Source organism: Netta rufina, assembly GCF_964035555.1.
Source record: "Netta rufina genome assembly, chromosome: 2".
Lineage (NCBI taxonomy): Eukaryota > Metazoa > Chordata > Aves > Anseriformes > Anatidae > Netta > Netta rufina.
Genome location: NC_140124.1, coordinates 81049513 through 81072009, shown reverse-complemented (window position 1 = coordinate 81072009; position 22497 = coordinate 81049513). Strand labels below are relative to the sequence as shown.

General features: G+C 48.8%; 1 protein-coding gene across 1 annotated transcript; it reads left to right on the top strand.

The window, feature by feature from the left end:
- Positions 1–11257: 11257 nt before the first annotated feature.
- On the top strand, positions 11258–21993 carry IRF4 (interferon regulatory factor 4; the record flags this gene model as incomplete). The annotated part of the gene is made up of 8 exons (XM_084283224.1): positions 11258–11461; positions 11760–11946; positions 12658–12746; positions 13314–13455; positions 15249–15356; positions 16551–16904; positions 19797–19909; positions 21713–21993. 8 exons carry the CDS (start codon positions 11258–11260, stop codon positions 21854–21856), a joined length of 1341 nt encoding a protein of 446 aa, XP_084139350.1. The 3' UTR covers positions 21857–21993.
- Between the last annotated feature and the right edge of the window lie 504 nt (positions 21994–22497).

Genomic DNA, 22497 nt, shown 5'->3' with positions numbered 1-22497 from the left:
TTCCATAAGACAACCACATCACTTCGGTGCTTCTCATACCACTGTGCTATCACAAATTCTCATATCTGCAAGGAAAAAAAGGATCTGTGAAGGAAATGGGTTACAGCAATTTTGATGATACGCTCTTTACAGCAAACACTGCCAGCTAGTTGTATGCTTTTCAAGGACTGAGAGCCAGGGAGCACTACAGACAAAATTTGGTGGCCTTTGTAAGTCTGTCAGGTCTGGATATCCAGATATAAAGAGGAAGGAGCTGACCTGCGATGGGGCTGTGGTGCTGCAGGGTAGCCAGTCATTTATCCGTGGTCGGCCTCTTGCTCTGCCCAGCAGCCCATGGTACCTTCCCGCTCAGTCACAGCCAGAATTGCATTTACTATAAACAAGCACAATGGGCAGTTCTGTGCTTTTTTTTTTTTTTTTTTTTAAGCAGGCAATGTATTTTTTGACCCAATCCATAGCAAAAAGCAAAAAAAAAAAAAAAAAAAAAAAGAAAAATTATGCAACCAAATGAGTAATGCGAAGTGGGTGAGGGAATTTCTTGGTGTTTTCTAGCATGCACAGCCTTCAGTAGAAGCGTGTGTGGCTAAGTTTGCATCACCGGCAATGTGAAAAACTTTATTTTGCTTCTGAAGAGAAGCATTCGCCCATGCTAGTAAGTCACCCTTCAGAGTATCCTTCCTGTTCATGCTAACCAAGGGTAGCCATGCATGCAGAGGTCTCTATTTCTTTTTTTTTTTTTACCCTTAGAAAAGATCAGCTTGGTGCTGAAGTTAATGAAATAGGCCATCCAGCCTGCATCAGCTGCCAACAGCCAACAGTTGCAGCTGTTAACTCTTCAGAAGTTACCGTGGGGCAGCATCAACCGCCAGACAGGATTCGGAGGCTGTTCACAACCTGTCTGAGAGAAATGGAAACGAAGCGAGGGGGATGCTGTGCTTTAGGAGGGGAGTTTTGCCATGTCACTAGAAGCAAGCAGCACTTCGCTGCCACTGGAAACATCCCTTCCTACCTTTGCAAATCGCTCCTTGGTGTTGTGCTTTCTTTCAGCCTCTGAGAAGTGAGCTTAAAACCAAATGCTGGCCATAGGAAACCCTCTGTCTGAACACAGGCTTCCCCAGCTCTTCTGGCAGCAGCTCCGGTGTGCTTTGTAAGGTTTTCCACCCCAAATTCACAGAGTCCCAAATGTTATTCTACTGAGGAGATGGTCCTGGGCTGCCCTTCCTCACACAGCAATATCAAAAGCTGCGGTGATCTGGAGTGGAGAAAGGCAGGAGGTGGCCCAGCAACATATTCTTACTGTAATTTAGCATAATCACTGCTTCGGAAGATGTTTCCAAAAGCAGCCAGGTCTCTTTTTCCAAAGTAGCCACAGCATTATGAAGTTTCCTGCTGAATTCTGATGGCATTTTGGCTCTTTGTTACATGTGGTACTTTTATCCCACATCACCTAGGTGTCTCTTCGTTCTTTATCAATGATGGTGTGCTCTCAGCACCTTTGGAAACAAGACTTGGCTAGCATTGTGCCCCTGGAGGAAGGAGCACTTACAAAGGTACCTGGCAAGCCAGCCTGCTCCAGCAGCGTGTGCTGCCCTGTGCTCTGCTCACTGGCTTGAACCTGCTGAGGATCCAGTGGTTCACCTGGCTCTGTGCTGCAGAATGAAGTTTAATTGTGTTTTGTGGTGCAGCTGATGAAGGTGTTTTGTGTTTCTGAAAACCCTCAGAAAGCCTTGGCTGATTTATGTACTTGCTAGACTGCTAATTGATAGCAGGAGAAACTCTGACTGGATGTACTTGCTACTCTCCATTCTTGCCCCCCACCGAAATCTGTGTTTACAAAGACTTGTTTCTTTTTAAATCATTCCTCTGCGCACCTAATAGGGCTGACTTGCTTCTTTTCGAAGTGAAATACCACTGCACATTCATTTGGGTTGCACATTCACTCCCTCTAGAAAACAGCCAACCTCTTGCATTGTGCTGGTGTGAATGAAGAGAGTCAGATCTCTACTCAACAGAACAATGCTGGCATGGTGTTTGTGTTGCTGCTGAAGAAAGAACAATTAATAAGTGGATTTTTTTTTCTTTAAGTAATAACCTTCCTTGCTCAGTATATATTTTTCCTTCGGGGCTGTGAGTTCCTCTTTTGTCTATCAAAAAGAAGAAGGTAGCACAAACTGCTAGACCATCAACACCACCTCCTTCTCTCAACCATCTGCAACTCATCAGCATCTGCTCAGTAAGTCCAGGCCGAGGGTTTACCCCTCACTAATTAAGATAGGAGGAAACAAAATCATTTTAAATTGTGCAGGCCATACTCTACCTATGGTCTCTGAAATATTTCCTTCCAAAGGGATGCGTGTACTGCAAGTGACTTCTGAGCCCAAATGGCCACAGACAAGAAGAGAGCCTTCTAGTTTCTTTAAGGCAGGGAAATGTCAGTGTCAGTGGCATCTACATTATAAGTGAAAATTCACAAATCTCCCTTCATTCTGAGTCCTTATCTCTACCATTTAAATTCCTGCTTTGCATTGCTTTTCTCAAAGATGCTTCCATAAAAAAGACAGAAAGACCAGACAGTTTTATGTTTAATTGAACATCGTAGTAGGTAGTGGGAACAGAATGGTCAATACTTATGTAATATACATCTTGTGAATTTTTTTAACGTCGAGTGTTTAGCTTTCAGAATCTTTCATTCTTCTGTCACACTGATCTCTTCCCTCTCCAAGTCATTTTCTGATTTAATTGAGCTCCTTGCAGCCCATTTTCTTTGAAGTGGAACCTCAAACACAAAATGCACAAAACCAAGCTGATCTTTTGAACCCAGGAAATGGTGTGGGTTTGAAGTTAGACACAGACAAGCCCAAGCACAATACTCACCCTATGCTGGTGTGAAAGCAGGCAATGATTAGTTAAAGCAAAAATACTCGAAGTGGTCCCACAACGTACCGGGAAGTCCACCGGTTGGCACGTTACCCAGCCGCAGACCCTTGGCAAGCTCCAAACCTACTGGGAATTGATCAGGATGCTAGCCACAGCTCAGTATTCTCTAAATCCCTGGATGTTCACTTTCACCTCCCTTCTTGCTGGAAGAAAGGACTCAAGAAAGTGACCCCAGGAGGTCCCACCGCAGCCCATGTCCCCAGTCCCACCTTGTCACCAGCTGCATCCTCGTCCCACTCCTGCAACAGCCAGCATGACCCTTTCCTTGCATGTCTCACAATACGAAAATACACTCCAAAAGAAGTTTTCCTGAAGGAATTAATTCATCCTCTACCTTGTTCTTTATTATAATAAATCATATTTAGATTGGGTGCCATTGAATGGTCCTGCTTCTCCACTCTGGTGAGATATCAACCCCAGCTTGGTTTACCCATGCCTGTAATCAAGATCCAAGAAGTGGTTTTAGTTAGTGTTAGCTGTTTGGGATGTCTTCATTTGAAAATTACATTTCTGAGCAATGCTCTGAGGGCACAACTTAGCTGAAGAAATTTGGCCAGGTGGGCTGATGGTCTGAAATCTCAACTGCTGTCCACCCAGGCTTTTTATGCCAAACAAAGAACGTTGGATATGGACAAACCAACAATATTCCTAGATGATACCCTCTGCCCCTACAGGATAAAGCTCAGCATGAGCTCCCAGAAAGGAGTGGGACAGACGGGTCACTCGAGGAGTGGGGGATGCACGGCCATGCCATGGAGATGCAAGTCTCAAATTATTTGAGTTAGCGGAGAGGTTGCTGCCAGCATCTTGTGGCCAGCACCACGACGTGAGACAGAGCAGGCTGGCTTGTTTCCTGGCGGTCAGTAGAAAATGAATCCTTTTGCACTTAAAAGCAGAAAGACTGCAAAGCACCAAAATCAAATTTGACAGAACATCGTCTGCAAATAAAAACATAACTTTTACAGACCCTCTGAAAGAGAATGAAGAGATTTCTTTTCTTTTTTTTTTTTTTTTCCCAAACAATGAGCGTGTTGGGTTTTGAGCTTTCATATGAAAATTAGCAATTTTTTTATAATTGTTTTTCTAAAAAAGAAGTTCTTCATTCTTTCTTAAAACTAGCTGGGAAAGAGAGTTGGCTTTTTTCTTGGCCTGCTCTCTGTGCTGCAGCGAGTCTTGCCCCCAGCATGGGTGCTCCCCTGGGGCCAGGGGTCCACATGGTCGCTGTCACTTGTATGGGATGGGCTTTGGCAGCTGGGAGAGTGACAGCGAGCAGTGGGTTGGCTGCCATGCCACCAGGGGAGTGTGTCTTTACTACATCAAACTGGGAAAAAAAACACCATGGAGTCAAAGTCCAGGTGTATGCACCACCACATTCCTAGTAGATCCCCAAGCTGACTGTAGGTAAAACAAGACCACCATCGTTATTTTAATGTATGCTTTACAAAGCTGGTCAAACGCTTTTTTCAGTGATGTCAACCAATTCTTTCTTTATTTTTCACATTGAACCTACTTGCATTTTGTTTCCATTAACAATTAGACAAATAACTGGTGCTTGCTGGTGAGAGTGGCTGGACCATCACAGGTTGAGCTCCTCCGGGAAGATGAAAAGGGAGGACAACATTGTATTCAGAAAAAGGGCCAACAGAGAAAGAGAGAATGGGAAAAGACTCGCTCTGGAGTACACTTCTGCACTTCAAATCTAGCCTCAGCCTGCACCGAGCCCAATTTCTCTCTCATTCAGCAAAAAGCTCCCTTGTTATTGTTTTTGTTCATAATGTTGGATGATGTGATTAGCCACACTGCTCATTCATGTTTTCATTTCCTCAACGTGGTGGAATCATTAGATTCATGTATCCAGCACAAATATGACTGCAGGGGTTTTTCATGTGTCAGAGATCTTCACCTTTTCTCACTGTGATTGCTGACAAATGAGGAGTGATATGGAGCTGCCTTGTGGCTTCTCAAGGACTGCAGAGCGACCTTTAAAAAAAATGTTGGCAATGTTACCAGTACCCCACAAAATGCAGGCACGTGCACAAATACACACAAACTTACAAAATCCAAGCTTTTTGCTCCCTTATGAACTAACGAAATATACAGCATCTCAAGAGTAAAGCCCTCTCCTCCTACTAGTTTTGTACTGGAAATGTTAAGGCTTTTGGTTCTAGATGGCTACACCAGGCAGCTTGGTTGCTGGAGGAGTTTCCAAGTCCTATCCTTCACACTCCTCTTTACTCCTCTAGTTTCCAAAAGGCAAAATCCTTTTCTTTTTTTTTTTTTTTGCCTTGCTATTTCCTTGCATTCTCCCAGGGCACTTGGCGTTTTCCTCAGATGGCAGTATTAATAACCTATTGTACTGCAATAGAGAAAAATACATACTAGCATAAACAAATGCATACAACAGCTCTAGCAGCTGTCGCCCTCAAGCATATGCAATCTAAAAATGCCTGTTTTCATGTAGTACCAACTTTCATGCATTTCTGCATAGTGATAAAAAAATCAATAAATCTGAACATTGGTTATTCCTCATTTCAAAAATCTGTTCAGAAGACATACTGCAGAGCTGGACTTGCATCTCCTTTCCCAGCCAATGTGGGCAGTGTCCGAAGGCATCAGGAGGAGTTCAGGAATGAGATGTCCCATTAGATGTGAACTCATTGATTGTGTTATTTCCAAACCAGCCTTCATCAGGCAGCAAAACGGCATTGCTCGAGGTGGAGCCCTCCCTTCTAGAAGCCCTGTGCTGACCACGTAGCCTCTTCCTTCGGATGCCCAAAGGGGACCTGGGCATTTGGGGCACAGCTGGTGGGCTCCCGGGGTGCTGATGCTTCACAGGGCTGAGGCCTTGCACCCCCTGCTTCCAAGAGCACAGCCAGCCTGACAATGCCTGAAGGAAGTCCTCAAAAGCTTTGCTGTTGGCTTGTAGGGGAAGGCATCAACCCAGGGCTTCTGAGCTGAGTCCTGGTCCTTCTGCCCCGTGTCAGAGGGTGGGCACGCCACGCTTTCCTCTTCAAAATAAAGTTGCTTCAGGTGTCATGACACGTGGTGAAAGGCTATTTTAGTCCCAGACACAAGCTGATGTATGGAGACATGAAGGCAGCCGTATGAAAGGCGGTTTGAAATATTCTTGTCTTTGAAGCGGAGGGGGAAGTACACGAAAAGGAAACAAAATGTACACCAAATCCACCAAAAATAATGACAAGCGGACCGTGAGACTTTTCTGCTTAAAAGTACAGAGACATGGCTGTGCTGGCTGCTTTGCCTTGTTTCTGATGATCTAACGTGAATGTTTAATTAATAATACAGAGGATTATATGTGATAGACTAACATTGTTCTAGAAGTCACTATTTTAAATGTGGGAACTGCAGACACTATCCTGAAATGAGAGGGGAGTGCCTATGACACAAGAAGTCACCACAACAGAGGATGCTTAAAATCACCTGCGGCGACTGCAGGTGCTTTACTGGAGTTAGTCAAAGCAATTGGGAACCCGGTCCAGATTTCCACCGTGTCTTTGGCTTTTCTCGATGCCTTACACAGAGACCTTTCTTCTCATGACATGGTAACTCAGCCATCGACTGAAGTGCGGGGTGGTCAGACTTTAGGGGTGCTGTTTACTTTGTGTCTGAATTCTGCCGCTGCTTTGGGCAGCTCAGGGCATCATCTCAGATGCAGAGATAGGGATTTGTGGGGACTTCTGTAGGAAGGAGACACCCAGTGGAAACCGGCGCCAATAACGAGGCATTAAGCCCTTGAAACCCCCCTGTCTCAGGAAAGGGATCTTGGAGCAGGTAAAGGTGTGCTTTTCACACCCTCCTTCAGGGCCTTAATCCACTTCTGACAATGCATTTGCTGATGTTGTTTCTCAAGGGCTTCAGTACCAGCTTTGTTGGGCTCCTGGAGACCCGTGAAGCCTGGTCTGTGTGTGGCAGTGTCTGTTCCCACTGGGGTGGCCTGATGCTGGGTGACAGAGCAACAGACAGCCCTGTGCTCCCTCCTGCTTCCTGGGCTGAGGGAGACGTGCACCAGCGTGGCCAGAAGATGTGCAAGGCCATGAGCATCAAGGCAGGACAGAAAGCAAGGAGAGATTCCTGGCTGACAGCACACATTGGGTGTCTATTGCCTTCATCCAAGGCCAGAAGGTGATTCCCAAGGCTGGGAACCAGGCCGTGGGCCCTGCCACCACAGGCACATTCACCCCGGTGCCGCATGACGTGCCATGCAGCCAGCGTGGCCCTCTCAGCCCGGCAAGAGCAACACCAGGGTGAGCTCAGCCTGCGCCCCCCAGGCAGGTTCCTCTTCTGCACCCAGGGGATTTCATGGTCTCCAGTGTGGGGAGAGCCCCTGAATGAGCAGCAGTCCTCAAAGGGCCCCTTCGGTGTGGCATAGTGCTGCTGGCATAGCTCCGGTGGGTCCTTCTGGCTCATGCATGGGGCTCACCACACGCCTCTGCGAGAGGCAGACCAGCTTTGCCCCGGGGAAGCGGCAAGGAAACCTTTCTGTAGGATTGCCTTGGCAGCATGAGGAGCCAGCTCTGGAGTCACAGGCAAGCCTTCAAGCCCAGCACTCCACCCTTCCTCGGGCACCAGCCTCGCACGGCTCCTGGTGGCTGCTCTGAGCCTGTGCCTCCTGGCTCGTCGTTCTGCCTCGGGTGCAATTCCCACGTGAGTCAGCTGGAACTTCAGAGGTTTTTGGTGAAAGCAGAAGCCAGCTTTCTATGCATCGAGCAACTGTTGAGAAGAAACAGTCACTTTTCCTGGCATGCCTTTAGTCAGTGTGACCTTCAGAGTGTGAATAACAGGGGGCCTGGTGGTGAACGCAGTGGTTAAACAGCAGCAAGAGCGTTTCACAAGAGGACTTCAATTCAGTCATTGACACAGAAAACTTCCATGTAGACAGCGGGGCTTTTGGGCAAAGTTTGAAGAGTTAGGTGCTTGCAGTGGTGTGGAAATCACTAGAAAAGTCGAACAGGCTGTGAGGTGCTGTAACTGTTCAGATCAGGAGCAAGACCAGTTAGGGAATAATCATCTCAACATATGCAAAAAGGACACTACGAAAGTCTACTGGCGTGCTGCTGCAGCATTTGATGCAGATAACACAGTTGCGTTATTGATCAGAGTTTTCTACTTTGCAGACTGAAATGGTGGTCCTATTTTTTTTTTTCCCATCTAAATGGAAATGGCTGATGTCCAGAAACCCCGAGCAACGAAGTCAGCAAAATGAATGACACTGTCATGGCTTACTCACGAGAAGACTTACTTGCAGGGGCCAAGTGTGCACTTGAGAGTCTGGCTTTAAGCATCCAAAGATTTGGGCAAGTGCAGATAGTTTTCTGGCAGAATTTTATTATTTTTTTTTTTGCACAAAGACAGCAACCAATCACCCAGCCAGAGAATTTCCCAAGCAATCTACTGTCTTTTTTTTTTCTTTTTTCTTCTTTTTTTTTTTTTTTTTTTGGTAAAAGCTTATGATTGTCTTTGCCTTCTCTTAAAGCTTTCTTAATGTGTAACTCACCTAACTCTCTACCATGAATTGCATTGGACAAGAACAAGTATTTTTTTCAAGGTATTCTCCAGAAGTTGAGAAAGACGTTATTTTATCCTGAAGGCTTGGATCTAACGCAGATCAAATCTGCATGTTTCACACTGGTTCAGACTTAAAAAAGCTGTCTTAAAAACTGCAAAAAAGAGATGTGGTAGTAGAAATCTTCATTTTACAGAGATGTGTGTCAAGCTGTTTTCGGGCTTGGTGAAACCACAGTCGGTGCCCTGAGTGCCACCCAGACCTGCCTCTGGGAATCGCACCTTGGATTTTTGGGAAGCCTTTCTGATGCCTTCTGGTAGAGCTGCGGTTGCTCGTCTTGATTTAAGGTGGCTGTCACCTGCAATCTCAAAGGCGTGCCCTACTCTTTTAACGGTGCCTTAGCTCGTGACTGAAGAGATTTCTGGTGGGCTCTGCCAATTCTTTTTCGAGAGGATGGCGTGTCAGAAACCCAACACCTAAAAATGGCTGCGCTTCTCACTTCCCCCTCAAAACGTGGCGATAATTGCATTTAAATTTCAGAAGATGGCGTTGAAGATTTGCAATTAATATCCTAAACCCTGCGGGTACCCTCCGCGCCGGCGGCCTGCCAGCGCAGGGCGCGATGACTGGGTTTTTCGATCTGACACGTTACGGCAGAAAGGATGTGGATGTGTTGGAAACGTTAAAACAGAACAACAACACGAAAGCAAGCGGCGCGGCATGGGACACGGGGGTTAGAAACCTGAAAGGCGCTCAGCCAGATTTTGGGGCCAGCCCGGACCCCCAGCTTCTGTACTTTGCGCATGGGGGCTGTTGGAGACGAGCACGGGATGGGGTGGGGGGCAGCGGCCCCATGGGGCTGCGGACAGCCGGGATGAGCCGTGCTAAGGGAGAAAACCCCTCCGGCCGTGGAGGGCGGCTCCCGGCCCCCGCTTGTCGCCCTGCGAGCCCCGGGGCGGTGGCTGCGGGGGGCTCCTCGTTGGCCGCCCCGGCCGGCGCCGTCTGGGCCGTTTCTGGTGGGTGTAGCGAGCCGGCTCTCTTACAGTAAAACCCAGCCGGCTCTCACAGGTAGGAGTTTCCCCGTGCTATTTCTAGCCGCGCGTGTGTCTGTCTGCACAGATTGAAAGAAAAAAAAAAAAAAAAAAAAAACACGCGCGGACGCCCCGAGGGCGCCGAGCCGCGGCCCCCTTCCCCCCCTCCCCGCCCTCCCCGCGGCTGGTGTTTACCAGCAATGGGCATGTGTCACTGCCTCAGATGTTTTCCAGCTCGCAAAGTCCCCGCTCCCCTCCGCCGGCTCCACCTCCGGGCCGGGGCCCGCCTCCCCCCCCGTCCGGCCCGGGGCCCTCCATCATATAAAGAAACTTCCCGGGGCAGCCGGCCCAGTCGCGCTGCGCCCCGTCCGAGGCAGCCGCCGGCCCCAGCCCGCTCCCAGCGCCGCCACAGAGGTAAGCGGCGGCCACCCCGGCCCCCCGGGTCCCCCCCGGTCCCCTACTGCCACCCCCGGTCCCCCACTGCCACCCCCGGACCCCCGGTCCCCGGCCCCGGGGCTGCCGGTGCGCCCCGACGGGTGGGCGCTGCGGGCACCGCGCCGTGAGTCCCCCGCTCGCCAGGTGCTGGTGGCACCGCGATTTTCTTCTAAAAAAAAATGTATTTTTTTTCCCCATTTTTTTCCCTTTTCTTTATAACTTAAAGAAAATTAATACCCGTCCCGTTTTGTGCTCCCGAGGTGAAGGCGTGCACCGCGCTTCTTGCTGCCCGGGGTAAAAGGGTGGGCTCCGTGCCGGGGGACGAGCGCTTTTGGGGCGAGAAGCACTTTTGGGGGGCTTTGCCCTGGCTCCTGCGGGCACGGTTTGGGGAGCCGCAGCCTCGGGGACCGCGCTGGGTGCCCGCGGGATGCTGCCACCTGAGGAGGGCTGTGAGGGATGCGGGGCTGCCTGCACATGCTGGCTGTAACTGTAAGGCAGCGACCCAAGGCAAGCTTTTGGGGACACGACCGCTTTTGTAGGTCGAGGGGACAAAGTTAGTGCCCGGTCCCCCGCCACCCGTGATCTCCTCACCTGAGGAGCCCACGGCTGCGCTGCGGGGCGAGTGCAGGCACCTCCGGGGCTGCCCACGGTGGGACAGCGGGAAGCTGGCCACCCTTTGGGATCTTCCCAGTTTTCGGGACTTGGAAAGTGTGGATCCGAAGGCTGTAATGCGTGCGTGTTGGGGGCAGTTGGAGGGGAGGTGTGCGTGGGACATCACGCGTTCAGATGTGCCCTGCTTACGGGGAGCTACTTCGGTGTTACGGTGAAGCGCGGCGCAAAGCATAAGCGCACGCGGAGCCCTCCAGTTTGTGTGCGTGTGTCTGCCCTTGCATACGTCCTCTGTCATGTGCAAACGCACTTTTATGATTTTATTTATTTATTTATTTTGGTTAATAAATAAATAAATAAATAAATAAATAAATAAGACGTAACTCAGAGCCGGACAGGGGTTTGTGCCTGAAGTCACTTGCACTGAGGGTTTCAGCCACCCGTGTATGCTCATTCAAAACAGCACCGGGCTGGGGGAGAGCCTGCCAAAACCTGCAGCCTGAGCAGTGCCTGGGGAGGGGTGCGAGGGGCTCTGTCCCTTTTGCTTGTGCTTCCCGGGCCCTCTTGGCACGCTGCATCTGACCCCTGTGTTTCCCTCACCCCGTCCCGTCCCTCTCGCCCTCCTCCGCAGCCCCCCGAGAGCTGGTGCTTGGGTGCGCAGTGCGGTGGGCTCCGTGACGCACCCCGAAACCCCCCTCCCCACCCGACCGACGTGAGTGGCATGAACTTGGAGCCGGGCGAGTGCGGGATGAACTCGGTGAGCTGCGGCAACGGGAAACTCCGCCAGTGGCTGATCGACCAGATAGATAGCGGCAAGTACCCGGGGCTGGTGTGGGAGAACGACGAGAAGAGCATCTTCCGCATCCCCTGGAAGCACGCCGGCAAGCAGGACTACAACCGCGAGGAGGATGCTGCTCTCTTCAAGGTAGGGCTGCCTGCCCTCTCCCCCTTCCCCGTGTCAGAGCTAAGTGGGGCGGCAGCACGTCGATTGCCTCCACGTCCGTGCCGGGCACTGTTTTAACTTGCCACGCTGCTTTTTTTTCTCAGCCTGAACCTGTAGGGAGTAAATTCTTGCACGTATAAGCACAGACGTATATGCTGTTGTAAGCGTTGTGAACTTTGTAACTTGTAGTTGATTCTTTTTTTTTCTTTTTTCTTTCTTTTTTTTTTTTCTTTTTTTTTTTTTTTCTCCTTGCTCTTTTGATTACCTGAAATGTTTCCAGGCTTGGGCTCTTTTTAAAGGAAAGTTCAGAGAGGGCATTGATAAACCAGATCCCCCTACCTGGAAGACAAGATTAAGGTGTGCTTTGAACAAGAGCAATGACTTTGAAGAGCTGGTGGAGAGGAGCCAGCTGGACATCTCAGATCCCTATAAAGTGTACAGAATAGTGCCAGAAGGAGCTAAAAAAGGTAAAACATCTTAAATTCCCTGTGAACAGAGTGCAAAGATCTGTCTTACTGTAAGCACATGAGGACTGAGGTGTGCTTGTCTGGAATGGCCACGCAGCCTTTTTAGGTGTAGGAGCCAAAGCGCAGGGCTCAGGTACATCTTACTCTGACAACTCACGCAGGGGGCTCCATCTGTGGGGGGGCTGCTGGCACCTGAGTCAGAGCACGGCAGGGGAGCCCTTGCAGAAGGTGCAGACAGGCTCCCTGCACGTGGAAAAAAAAATAAATCGACAACCCGAACCCATCCTGCTGGATGTAGGCTTTAAATACAGGGGGGAGCAGAAGTGTTTTGAGGCAGGCATTCGGTCGCTGCTGGGGGCCAGGGATGCTCAGCCTGCAGCTCCAGGCAGATGCCCCTGGTGCCAGGCAGGGTTCGGAGGAGGCAGAGGTTTGGCAGGGTGCTGGAGGGTGTTGTGGTGAGGGCATCGTGGTTTTGGGGTTATGGGCAGCACTTTTGGGGTTTGGCTCTGGGGAGCCCTGTGGGACAGGCTGGTGGCTGGAGCCACCTTTGAGGGAGGGCTGGGAATCCTTCCCCCAGCAGGCGCTGAAGCGCGTTTTGGTCCTCTGTTTGATCAAAGGCAGGTTGCGTGGACTTGTCCTCAGTGCGCTGCTCTCAGATTTCCTTCAGATGTGGTTGATATCCTTTATTTTCGTTCCCTCTGCTGAACATAGGTGCAAAACAGATCAGCATGGAGGAGCAGCCATTAATGATGAACCATCCCTTCCCAATAACGTCTCCTTACACTTCACTACCATCCCAGGTACGGCATCCATTGTGCGTTTGGTGCTGGGAGATCGGGCAGCATCGTTTTTGTGCTCTGCAGTCTGTCTGTCTTTGCTGGCCTGGCTCTCTTGAGTTCTCTCTGAGAAAAAGAAAACTTTATTATGAAAGCTGAGAAATTGAGAAGCAACTTTCCTAATGTCATATGAGGCCACAGGGCAGTCGATTTCCTTTGGTGTTGTTTATCCCTGAGTAATAGCTCTTCTCGGTTCGGCGATAGATATTAGTGTACTGCCATCCTCTTGGAGCCAGAATGTAAGCACCCGATGAAGCATTGCTGTTCCAAGCAGACATTTACCAGCAATGCTTTGACTGCCTTTTGTTATTCCACCCGGCTTGTTATTTACACCAGTGGTGAGAAGTTCATTTGAAAGCCTCATTGGTGGCGGTGGCGAAGTGCCATTCATGTAGCCTGTGCAATGCTCAGACCTCCGCGAGCTTTGGCAGGGCAAATAATGCCAGGGAGCCGAGCTGTGAAAGCTGATGCAACGCACAGCATCGCTTCTGACAGCTGCCGGGTAAAAGAATATCTCGTTAAATTGAATAGGTACCGAACTACATGGTGCCCCATGAGCGCAACTGGAGAGAATTCGCCCCGGAGCAGCCGCACCCCGATATTCCCTACCAGTGCGCCAGCGTCCCCTTCACAGCTCGCGGTCACCACTGGCAGGCGCCCGGCTGTGAAAATGGTAAGACACCCATCCCACTCGGTGCTGATGGCTAGAAGGGAGGACGCACGGCCACCCAGAAGAACTGCAGGGTTCGCGTTTCCCATTCACGGCTTTCAGTGGCGTTAACAGAAGTGCCCATCCAGGAGCGCGGGGCTTCCTTCGGGGGGGACCCTCGCCCACCTTTTCCCTCTCCTTTACATTTGCTGCCAGTGTAGGAGCTGTGTGTGGGCTGCACAGTGCTCTGAGCCGATGCTCAAAAGGCAGCCCCCAAAAGTCCCGAGCTGTCTTGAAAGCCCTGGGCAGTAAGAAGGGAACCAGCCCCTCAAGCTCCCCAGATGGGAGCTTGTGTTCTTCAGCTTCGCTTCCTGATTTCGGGCCTTTTGAGGCACACATTAGTGAGGTTTTTCCCTCTAGCCCTGTGGAGTGGAATGGTATTCTTCTCCCAAGAGGGAAGCTGAAATTATGGCTTCTTTTTAGTACTGTGACGATGGGACAACTTGTCATGGATTGAGTATCTCCTGGGGCTGGCACAGCAGAAACAGAATAAAGGGACGTTCCCTTCCCCGAAGATCTTACAGGATTAGAGCCCAGCATAATCGTAGCTTTCCAAGCTCTGCATCCTTAGAAAGAATCCTGAATAGTCAAAATTGGCAACGCTGAAGTCTGCAGGGGATGAAACACAGGAAAAAGAAAGGGAGCCGTGTGTCGTTGGTACTTGCAGGACAGCTCACCTGGGCAAATGGGCATTTGCTTGATGAGGAGAAGGAGATGGCTCAGAAGGGCAGACAGGGATGGGAATTGAGGAGGGACTTCTGAGAGCAGAAACTGTCAGGGGACAGATCTCTGGAGGCTTTCGTGCAGAGAAATAAACTTCTTATTCTCTACGTCTGCTAAATAGTAACTGCTGAGTGCACTGCAACTTTTGCTGCTGGTGTTAGAATTATTAAGCCAAAACATTTGCTTTTAGTTGAGCTATTTGCTAATAATAATAGACCCATCAAGCAGAATAAACAGTGCCCTGAAGTACATCCCCTGCAGCTGTTAAGCACACGCGTGGCCACTTTGCTGTTTTTGGAGGCAGTGGTTAGTGGCTGGTGCTGGGTTTGTCACTGGGCTCCAAGGCTTGTCAGGAGGTGTGGGGGTTTTGTACCTGCATCGCTCCAGCTCCTGATCGTGGTGGGTTCCACCATGGGGAAGGGTAGTGCGTGCTTGTCTGCAAGGCACTTGCATCATCCTCCAGAGACTCTTACTGACATTAAGAAACTGAGGAAAACATCAATTGCCCATGTGATAATCTATGTACTGAAAGGCATCTCTTGGACTACGAGTAGTCCTGGTAATAAGAACCCAATAATCTCCTCCTGCACAATTTTCTTTCCCAACTTTTACAGCAGTGCTAATTCCAGCTTTGTTGTTATACCTGTCTCTGATAAAATTCCTTAGACTGAATGGATTGTTTTATGCCGGCAGCTTTTAAGAGCACTGTGGTGTAGTTAATACTACAAGTTATTTCTATAACAGAATAACAGATTCTTGTTAGGTAAGGAAAAAGTAAAAAGGGTAGTACTGCTATGCTGAAGGAGTATTTCTCAGGGACCCAAATAGAATTATAGTCCAGATAACATCTCAAGAGATTTGTAGAGTTGGCATATTCAAAAAATGGGAAATAAAACTGTGTTAAGAAGGAGGGGGAAGAGAGAGAGTTCCTGGTGGGGCCCAGAAAAACACTCACTTTTGCAAAGCTGTGATCTCTGCCCAAGCTTTTCTCTTAGGGTTTAGGTAGCTGTCACTGACTTTTGTTTGTGAAACAGGTTGTCAGGTGACAGGAACCTTTTATGCTTGCGCCCCTCCCGAGTCCCAGACTCCTGGCATCCCGATTGAGCCAAGCATAAGGTCTGGTGAAGCCCTCGCCCTGTCAGGTAAGGTCTGCAACCCCCTGGGGTCTATGGGGAGCCTGACAAGGGGGTCCCGCTCCTGACTCGCCTTGGCACTGATGAAATAAATAAATAATAATAATAATAAAAAAAACAAACAATAAAGCACCCTTTTCAGTGAATGAATTTGGTAATTTGGTGTATGGGCTTAAGCCTCTGTTTGCCAGGATGTTGAAACACTTGTAGGCTTTCCCAGGGGAGTTTGGAAATGTTGAAAGGGTCAGGAATGATGAGCTCGGTTTTTATCAGGGAGGAACCCCACAAAGACTGGCATTTTCTGGGCACCTTGCTATGCTCCTGCTGGTGCCACAAGGCTTGGCTCCGTCTTACTGTTCGTGGAAATAAATTCTTCTTTTCCTTTGGGAAAGAAGGGAGGAGCTGTCTCAGTCAGGTTTGCAGACATCCAGATGCCAGGGGACTTTCTAAATAACTCTACGAAAAGATGCAGGAATGTATTTTTCACAGAAATAGTGGATAAACCTATGACATGATGTCTCTTGATTCGTCTGAATCAGGGTCTTGTGTGTGTATATATACATATATATATGCACGTATATACATAGGTATATATATACACACATACATTCAGTGCTGTGTGAGCACTTAGCAGGCAGCCAAGCTGACCGAATGGCCATCTGAAAGTGAGGTTTGGGATTTCAAGTACAGCCCTGCTGGAGCCGAAGCCAGCAGCTGCTTCTCTTCAGGCAGCTAAGTGCAAGTTTGCAGGTCCCCTGTGCAGGAGCCTCTTTTATGCAAAATCTGGGGAGAAACGCAGCTACTTCCTGATTAAATCTGAGGAAGTGTACTGAGCCAGTGGGTTTAATTGTGATGTGAGCCTGGAAAATGTGACAAACAACAACTTTTCTCATGCAAACTTTTCCTGTTAAATAGGAACAAGAGGTTTGCTGGGCATTAATTCCTCCTGAATTCCCACACCAGTAGCCCTACTTAATAAAATGAGAGGGCATTAATGTTAACATACTCCAGATACTTTAGTATTTGTATTCTTTATATGATTTTTGCTAATGTGAGCATGTCTTTTGGGTGGTGGTGACTGTCTGTAGTTACAGAAGTACAGAAGTCTCATGCAAATACATCTCTTGGCCTTAACACAACTCTGAAGCATAAAACATTCGTACAAATATATCACGGTGACTCTTTTTATTTTTCTTCTTGTAGATTGTCGACTCCACATCTGCTTATATTACCGTGAAATACTGGTAAAGGAGGTGACAACTTCTAGTCCTGAAGGCTGTAGGATATCCCAGGGCCAAAGTTATGAGGTCAGCAGCCTGGAGCAAGTCATCTTCCCTTATCCAGAGGATAACGGCCAGAGGAAGAACATAGAAAAGCTACTGAGCCACTTGGAGCGGGGAGTAATACTGTGGATGGCACCTGATGGCCTCTATGCTAAGAGACTTTGCCAAAGCAGGATCTACTGGGACGGGCCTCTGGCGCTCTGCAGTGACCGACCCAACAAGCTGGAGCGGGATCAAACATGCAAGCTCTTTGATACTCAGCAGTTTTTAGCAGGTAATTCCCTCCGTGGCTTTGGTATCCTTTCTGGAGAGGTCACCCACTCACTCTCCCTGTCAGCTGTATGGGAGTGCTCTTTTCATGTTAGGAATTACCCCACACTGCTGCTTAAGCTATCATAGCCAAGGAGCAGTTGTCTTGTGAACAATTCCACTCCCCATGCACATGCAGTGCCCCTGCACAAACCCCACATCTCTTCATGAAGCGTGAGGAGGAACCTAACAAAACAGTCTTTCCAAATGCTGGGTGGCAGAGGAAAGCGGGTCCTGGCCTTGGAGCTGCTCCTCTTAAGTTGTAGGTAGCCCTGAGATCTGCAGTCACGCTGCTCTCAACGTGACCCTGAAATCTGGTGTAGGGTATTTAAACACTGGCATGGATTTCAGCAGAAAGCTGCCTTTTCTGTCTGCATCCTGTCCCACTTGCACTCTCTCCATTGCTCTATAAGGTCTCACTTTTCTCAGGGCACTTGTGAGCAGCAGTACAGGGGGAGCAACAACACGGGTCGGGTCTGTCCTTTCTCCTTGCAGCCCTAAAGCCTCTGTCCCACTTTGAGAACTCCTGGGCAGTTTCCCCACCCGGAGAAACTGCTGGGAGCCTGGCGTTGCCTGGACATCAGAGGGCAACTCGGGCAGCAGGAGTGCAGGTGGCCCCTTGTTGGAGATGTGTGGCCTGGCTGCAGGTGAACTGCGTGGCAGCCCACTGGAACAGGGCGTCTGCACTGGCAGGAGGCTCTTAGAGGAAAAATGCCTTCCAAAAAAAAATAAATATAATAATAATAAAACAAAGAAACAAACAACAAGCCCAAAGCACCAGCTTCTGCACACTTTATATTCCAGGGTTGAGGCACCATCCTAGCAAAATGGCCAAGCAGGAAATGCGTATAAAGAGAGAGATCTCATATGGATATGAAAATTGACAGTTAGAAAGGGGAATTTGAGGTCAGGGTACTGGCTTGCACTTCAATCACATGCTAATTTAAAGACACATAATTCTGCCTGTGATGATGGTTTTGGAAATCCCTTTCCCTTTTCTCAGATGGTTTTTCAGATGTACTCTGGGTTCGTCCAGACGGTTGACAGTACATCTCTTTTTAGAAGCCTAACCCCAAAGATAAGTTAAAAAAATAGGTATTTTTCCCCCTCCTAAATTACTTATGCACCAGTGCCTGTGCAAACCCAAGCACGTGGTTGTAGCCATAGTCTGTGGTGTGTGCAAAGTGAGGTTTTGCATGCGTTGATGCTCAGCTAGGTTTGTGAGTGACTTCTCATGGGCATATCCTATCTGCAAGTTGGTTGAAATTACTGGGGTCCCAGACTACAGGCTTAGGATTTCCCTCGTTGGGAAACTGGTCCTTCCTTGGGAAGAGACACAGGAGGCTACTACCAGGAGAGGTAGTACAGGGCAGCAGAGAAAGGTCTCTGAAGAGCACTGCGTGATAAATGCAGTAGACCAGGGCCAGAGGGAGGGTGGGAGGATGCACAAGGAAGATTTGGGAGCACGGTGATGGCAGCTGAAGGAGGGCTGGCTCGCCAGAAGGCCAAGAAGCCGGAGCTGGAGCAGCAGGACTGAGGAGTGGTCTGGGAAACGGGGTGGGACTGCAGCACGGGGAGGCACCTGGGCACGGAAAGGCAGACGGAGCAGGTGGAGGGCTTTGGAGAAGTGCAAGGCCAACCTCCAACATGAGTAAAACAGGGGGAAGAGGAAGATGGGTGGAGTTCTCCGTTAGCAGCACTGAGTTGGATGGGCCATGGGTGGATCATCCTGCCCTGTCCTGTGGAAAGCAGGGTCCCATGGAAAATCTCTCCTCTCTCCTCACATATCACCAGAAGGCTCACAGCACTTTCAGGGGTTTTGCTGTGTTTTAAGTGAACTGTCCATTATTTTTCTCTCTAAGTAAGAGCAGTATTCCCAAGCTAGGGCTGGGGCACTGTTGGGGCAGCTGCTGAATTCATACCTTGCTCTGAACAGCTTGCAGTCAGAGTAGAAATGGCAGGTGTGTAGCAAAGGAAATGCTGCACTTGTCATGCCAGGTTCAAAGACTCCTTTCCCTATAGAGCAGGGAGTACTTCTTTATAAGACATTGGTTTCAATATTAATTGCCTTTGCAACTTTTCTGCAGAAAGCACAAACTGGGCTATAAATTAAAATGAACTCTCTATCGATCAGCTACATAGAAATAATTCACATAAGCAGATTTTAAGGAGGATTTTGTATTAGATGCAGTCTTCTGTTTTGTGGAAGGAAATAGTTTCTAAAGCACAACACAGTGATTTTGATCTCTCTTATAAAAGCCTCCCCAGCTCTCTGTTGGTGGTGACACTTTGTCTGTTGGTGTAATGCTAGGATTTGACCTTTTGCCTTTATACAAGGTGTGGATTAGTGAAGAGAATACAGGCAGGCAGAAGACACAATCTCCTTTGCTGGCTTGGTGCATGGCTTAAATAAGATCCTGTGCCTCCCTGTCCACCACATGGAACAGTGGTGCCAGTGGCTCCATGACGGTGTCTAGGTGAGGTTGAATTTGTGCCTGGCACCACTTTGGCTCTGCCAAGCCATTGGTTTCAGTGCTGCTGTTGGACGTCCTCTTGAGTGGGTCCGGGCTACCTCTGGCATCTGCTCCAGGAGGTTCTGCTGCCAAGGCCAAATAAAATTATTTGTTGGAAGACATCCCGGTTTGTGCATACGAGATGAGTTATGAGGCAAGGAAAGCAGGAAGATTGCAGTGTTACAACGAGCTTCTCCTGATCTGCAGGAAAGGCTTCAAACTCAGTTTCTTCTCCTTACCTCTTGTCTTTCTCCTGACCTCTCTCATCCTCCCCTGGAGTTACTTCACTCTCTCCCACTCAGCTATCCACAAAGCCTTCTTAACAGCCCTTTCTCTCTTCCCAGAGCTTCAAGCCTTTGCTCATCATGGACGTCCACTGCCCAGATACCAGGTTGCTCTGTGCTTTGGGGAGGAATTTCCGGATCCACAGAGGCAGCGGAAACTAATTACAGCCCATGTAAGTAGCACTTGTGCCTTTGCTGAACAAAATGTGTTCCTTGGAGGATATGAATCTGCCAGACAGGCTTTTCTGCCTTCTGAGGGAGGTGATAAATTCTTGACAATGCAGGACCATCAAGACTGGGGTTGAGTCCCCAAATCTGCCAAGGACTGCCTGGTGGCCAGAGGGCTCAGAGCACCCAATTTCCCCCTCTGTAAAGAATTAAGGGTGATCATGATCTCTTTCACAAAGCCCTTCAGGGCCTAAAGGGCACCCCGGAAGAGCTGGGCAGGGCTCTTATTGCAGGTCCCATGGTGCTGCCAAGCCACTGCAGGACACGGTGCTTTCACAGCTGCTGCACCTAGGGGTGCTCCAGAGGCCCAGCCTGCATCTCAGAGACCTCAGCACCAAGCATGGTGCAGGGACTGCTTGTGCAGCTCCAGCATGGGGGTAGCTGGCGAGCTCCTGAGCTGACTGACCACAGTTCGCACACACTCAAAGCTCGTGTTTCAGGATGTCTGAGAGAGGGTGATGATAGAGACTGAGACCAGGTACTTTCTAAATGGGCTGTATTGGCCCGTAAAACCACAAGAGAGAGAATGATGCACACGCTAGAGGTAGGGCTTAGCTTAGTGCATCTTTGGGAAGAAAACTGGTGTCTGTTTTAATCTTTCAAAAGCCCCTGGGTAGCAAGGGTCCCTAGTCAGGCTTGTGTCATAAACCTGGCCTCTTAGCTGTGCAGCTTCTGTACTGCCACACTGCTGCTTAGTAGCTGTTTGGAGCAGAAGGTGGGAAGCTCACAAACCTGTCCTGAGCTGGTGAGGGTAGTGCTCCATCCCTGTTTCTCCTCAAACTCTTTGCCATTTTAGCTTTCCAGCTTCCCTTTCTAGATCCCCCTTCCCAGCCTCTCCTCCATCTCCTGCCCCACCAACTTCCCTGGGAATCTTCTGCCCTTTCAGGAGCTTTGCTTTCCCGTTACTGGTTGTTCCTCACCCTGCTCAGCTTCTCAGGCTGTCCCACCTTGTGGAGATGCTTCAGTGCAGAGCTCCCTGCCCAATCTGTCCCTGTCTGCTGGGCTGACCCGCAGCAAGTGTATTTTTCCACACGATTGGTGCCCGTGTCCTAATGCGGAGGAGCTGGCTGACTGGGAGAAGAGGGCTGTGTTGAAAAGTCTTCCAAGCCATCCAGTCCTGGAGAGTAAAGTTCAGGTTTTAGTGCTTAGTGTGCAAGTTAAATATTGCAACTGGTGCCCTAAGGCCTGGAGGGAATAGTGGTTTCTGAGCAGGCAGACGTGAAGGCAGTGTTAAATCATACAAATCCCTCCTGGCGGTGATCACTGGCTGAATAGATTCCTCAACAGAGCTTGAGGGGAAAAAAAATAAGAGTCACCTCGCAGTTAGATCGAAGTCTAATTCAAAAGGCAGTGATTTTGTGACATACCTAAGCACACCTGAGAGCTCCAGCATTTCAATCTAAGTCCTCAGAGTTCTTGAGAACAAAGATGAGTAGCCACAGACATGTCTGGTCTCTAGGCATCGCTCATGGGTGCAAGTCCAAGTACCCCATTTGTGTCACTGGTAACGTGCACCATAAGGTATGTGTGCAGGTAAGGGGTGTGTGCAATTAGCAGAGCTCTTGTCATCAGAGCAGGCAAACCCTGTCTTAAAAGAGAGGTTAGTGGGAACAGGGAAGTCTTCCCATTCAGGTAAGCAGAACCATTTTGTCCTGCCCTGTTTTTTAATTTAAAAGCGCTTTAGATAATTAACACGAGGAAGATGAAATTTTGTCACGTGTCTGATTAACATTTTGTCTGTTCTTAAGGTTGAACCAATGTTTGCCAGGCAGCTGTATTACTTTGCTCAACAAAACAGTGGACATCTTCTGAGAGGCTATGATTTGCCAGAACTTGTGACTAGTCCAGAGGATTATCACAGATCTATTCGCCATTCCTCTATTCAAGAATAAGATCCTCAGAATGAGTGTTTTTAAAGGCACTGTAAAGATTGTGCAGAGTGGAGGAGCAGATCTGGATAGCAATTTGGAGATCCAAAACACAGCTGGATGTGTTCAGGGGAATCAAGGGTTCAATGATAGGAAAGTGAACTGGGACAACTATATTGTATGATACAAATGACGGGTCTTCAACGTTTGGATGCTACATCTCACATAGATTCCACTGTTGCTGGGAATAACTCAAAACTGACGAAATGATTGCTATGTTTACGTTTGCTTAATGTTCTCCTTGGGTTTTGAGGACTGACGCTTACTGAAGACTTAAATCCAGAGTTTACACTGTTACATTTGCAGGGCTATTTATTTTGGATTACTGATCTCAGGGAAGGTACATAAATTTGCGGTGTTCCCAGTTTTAAACTGTAGCTACTATAGGTGGGTAGCGAATGTAGACGGTTTATCGAGAATAGCTATAAATGTAAGTGGTTATAAATTTAGACTGGTAAGTGTGACGCCTATATTCCTGTGTAGAATTTTTTAAAAACAATGCAAATCTTCAGAGACCTATTTTTTTAATGCCTGACTGACATTTTTCCTTACGATGAATTTTATTGCTGCCACTGTTGTTATTGGATTAGGCCCCGTAATAGCAG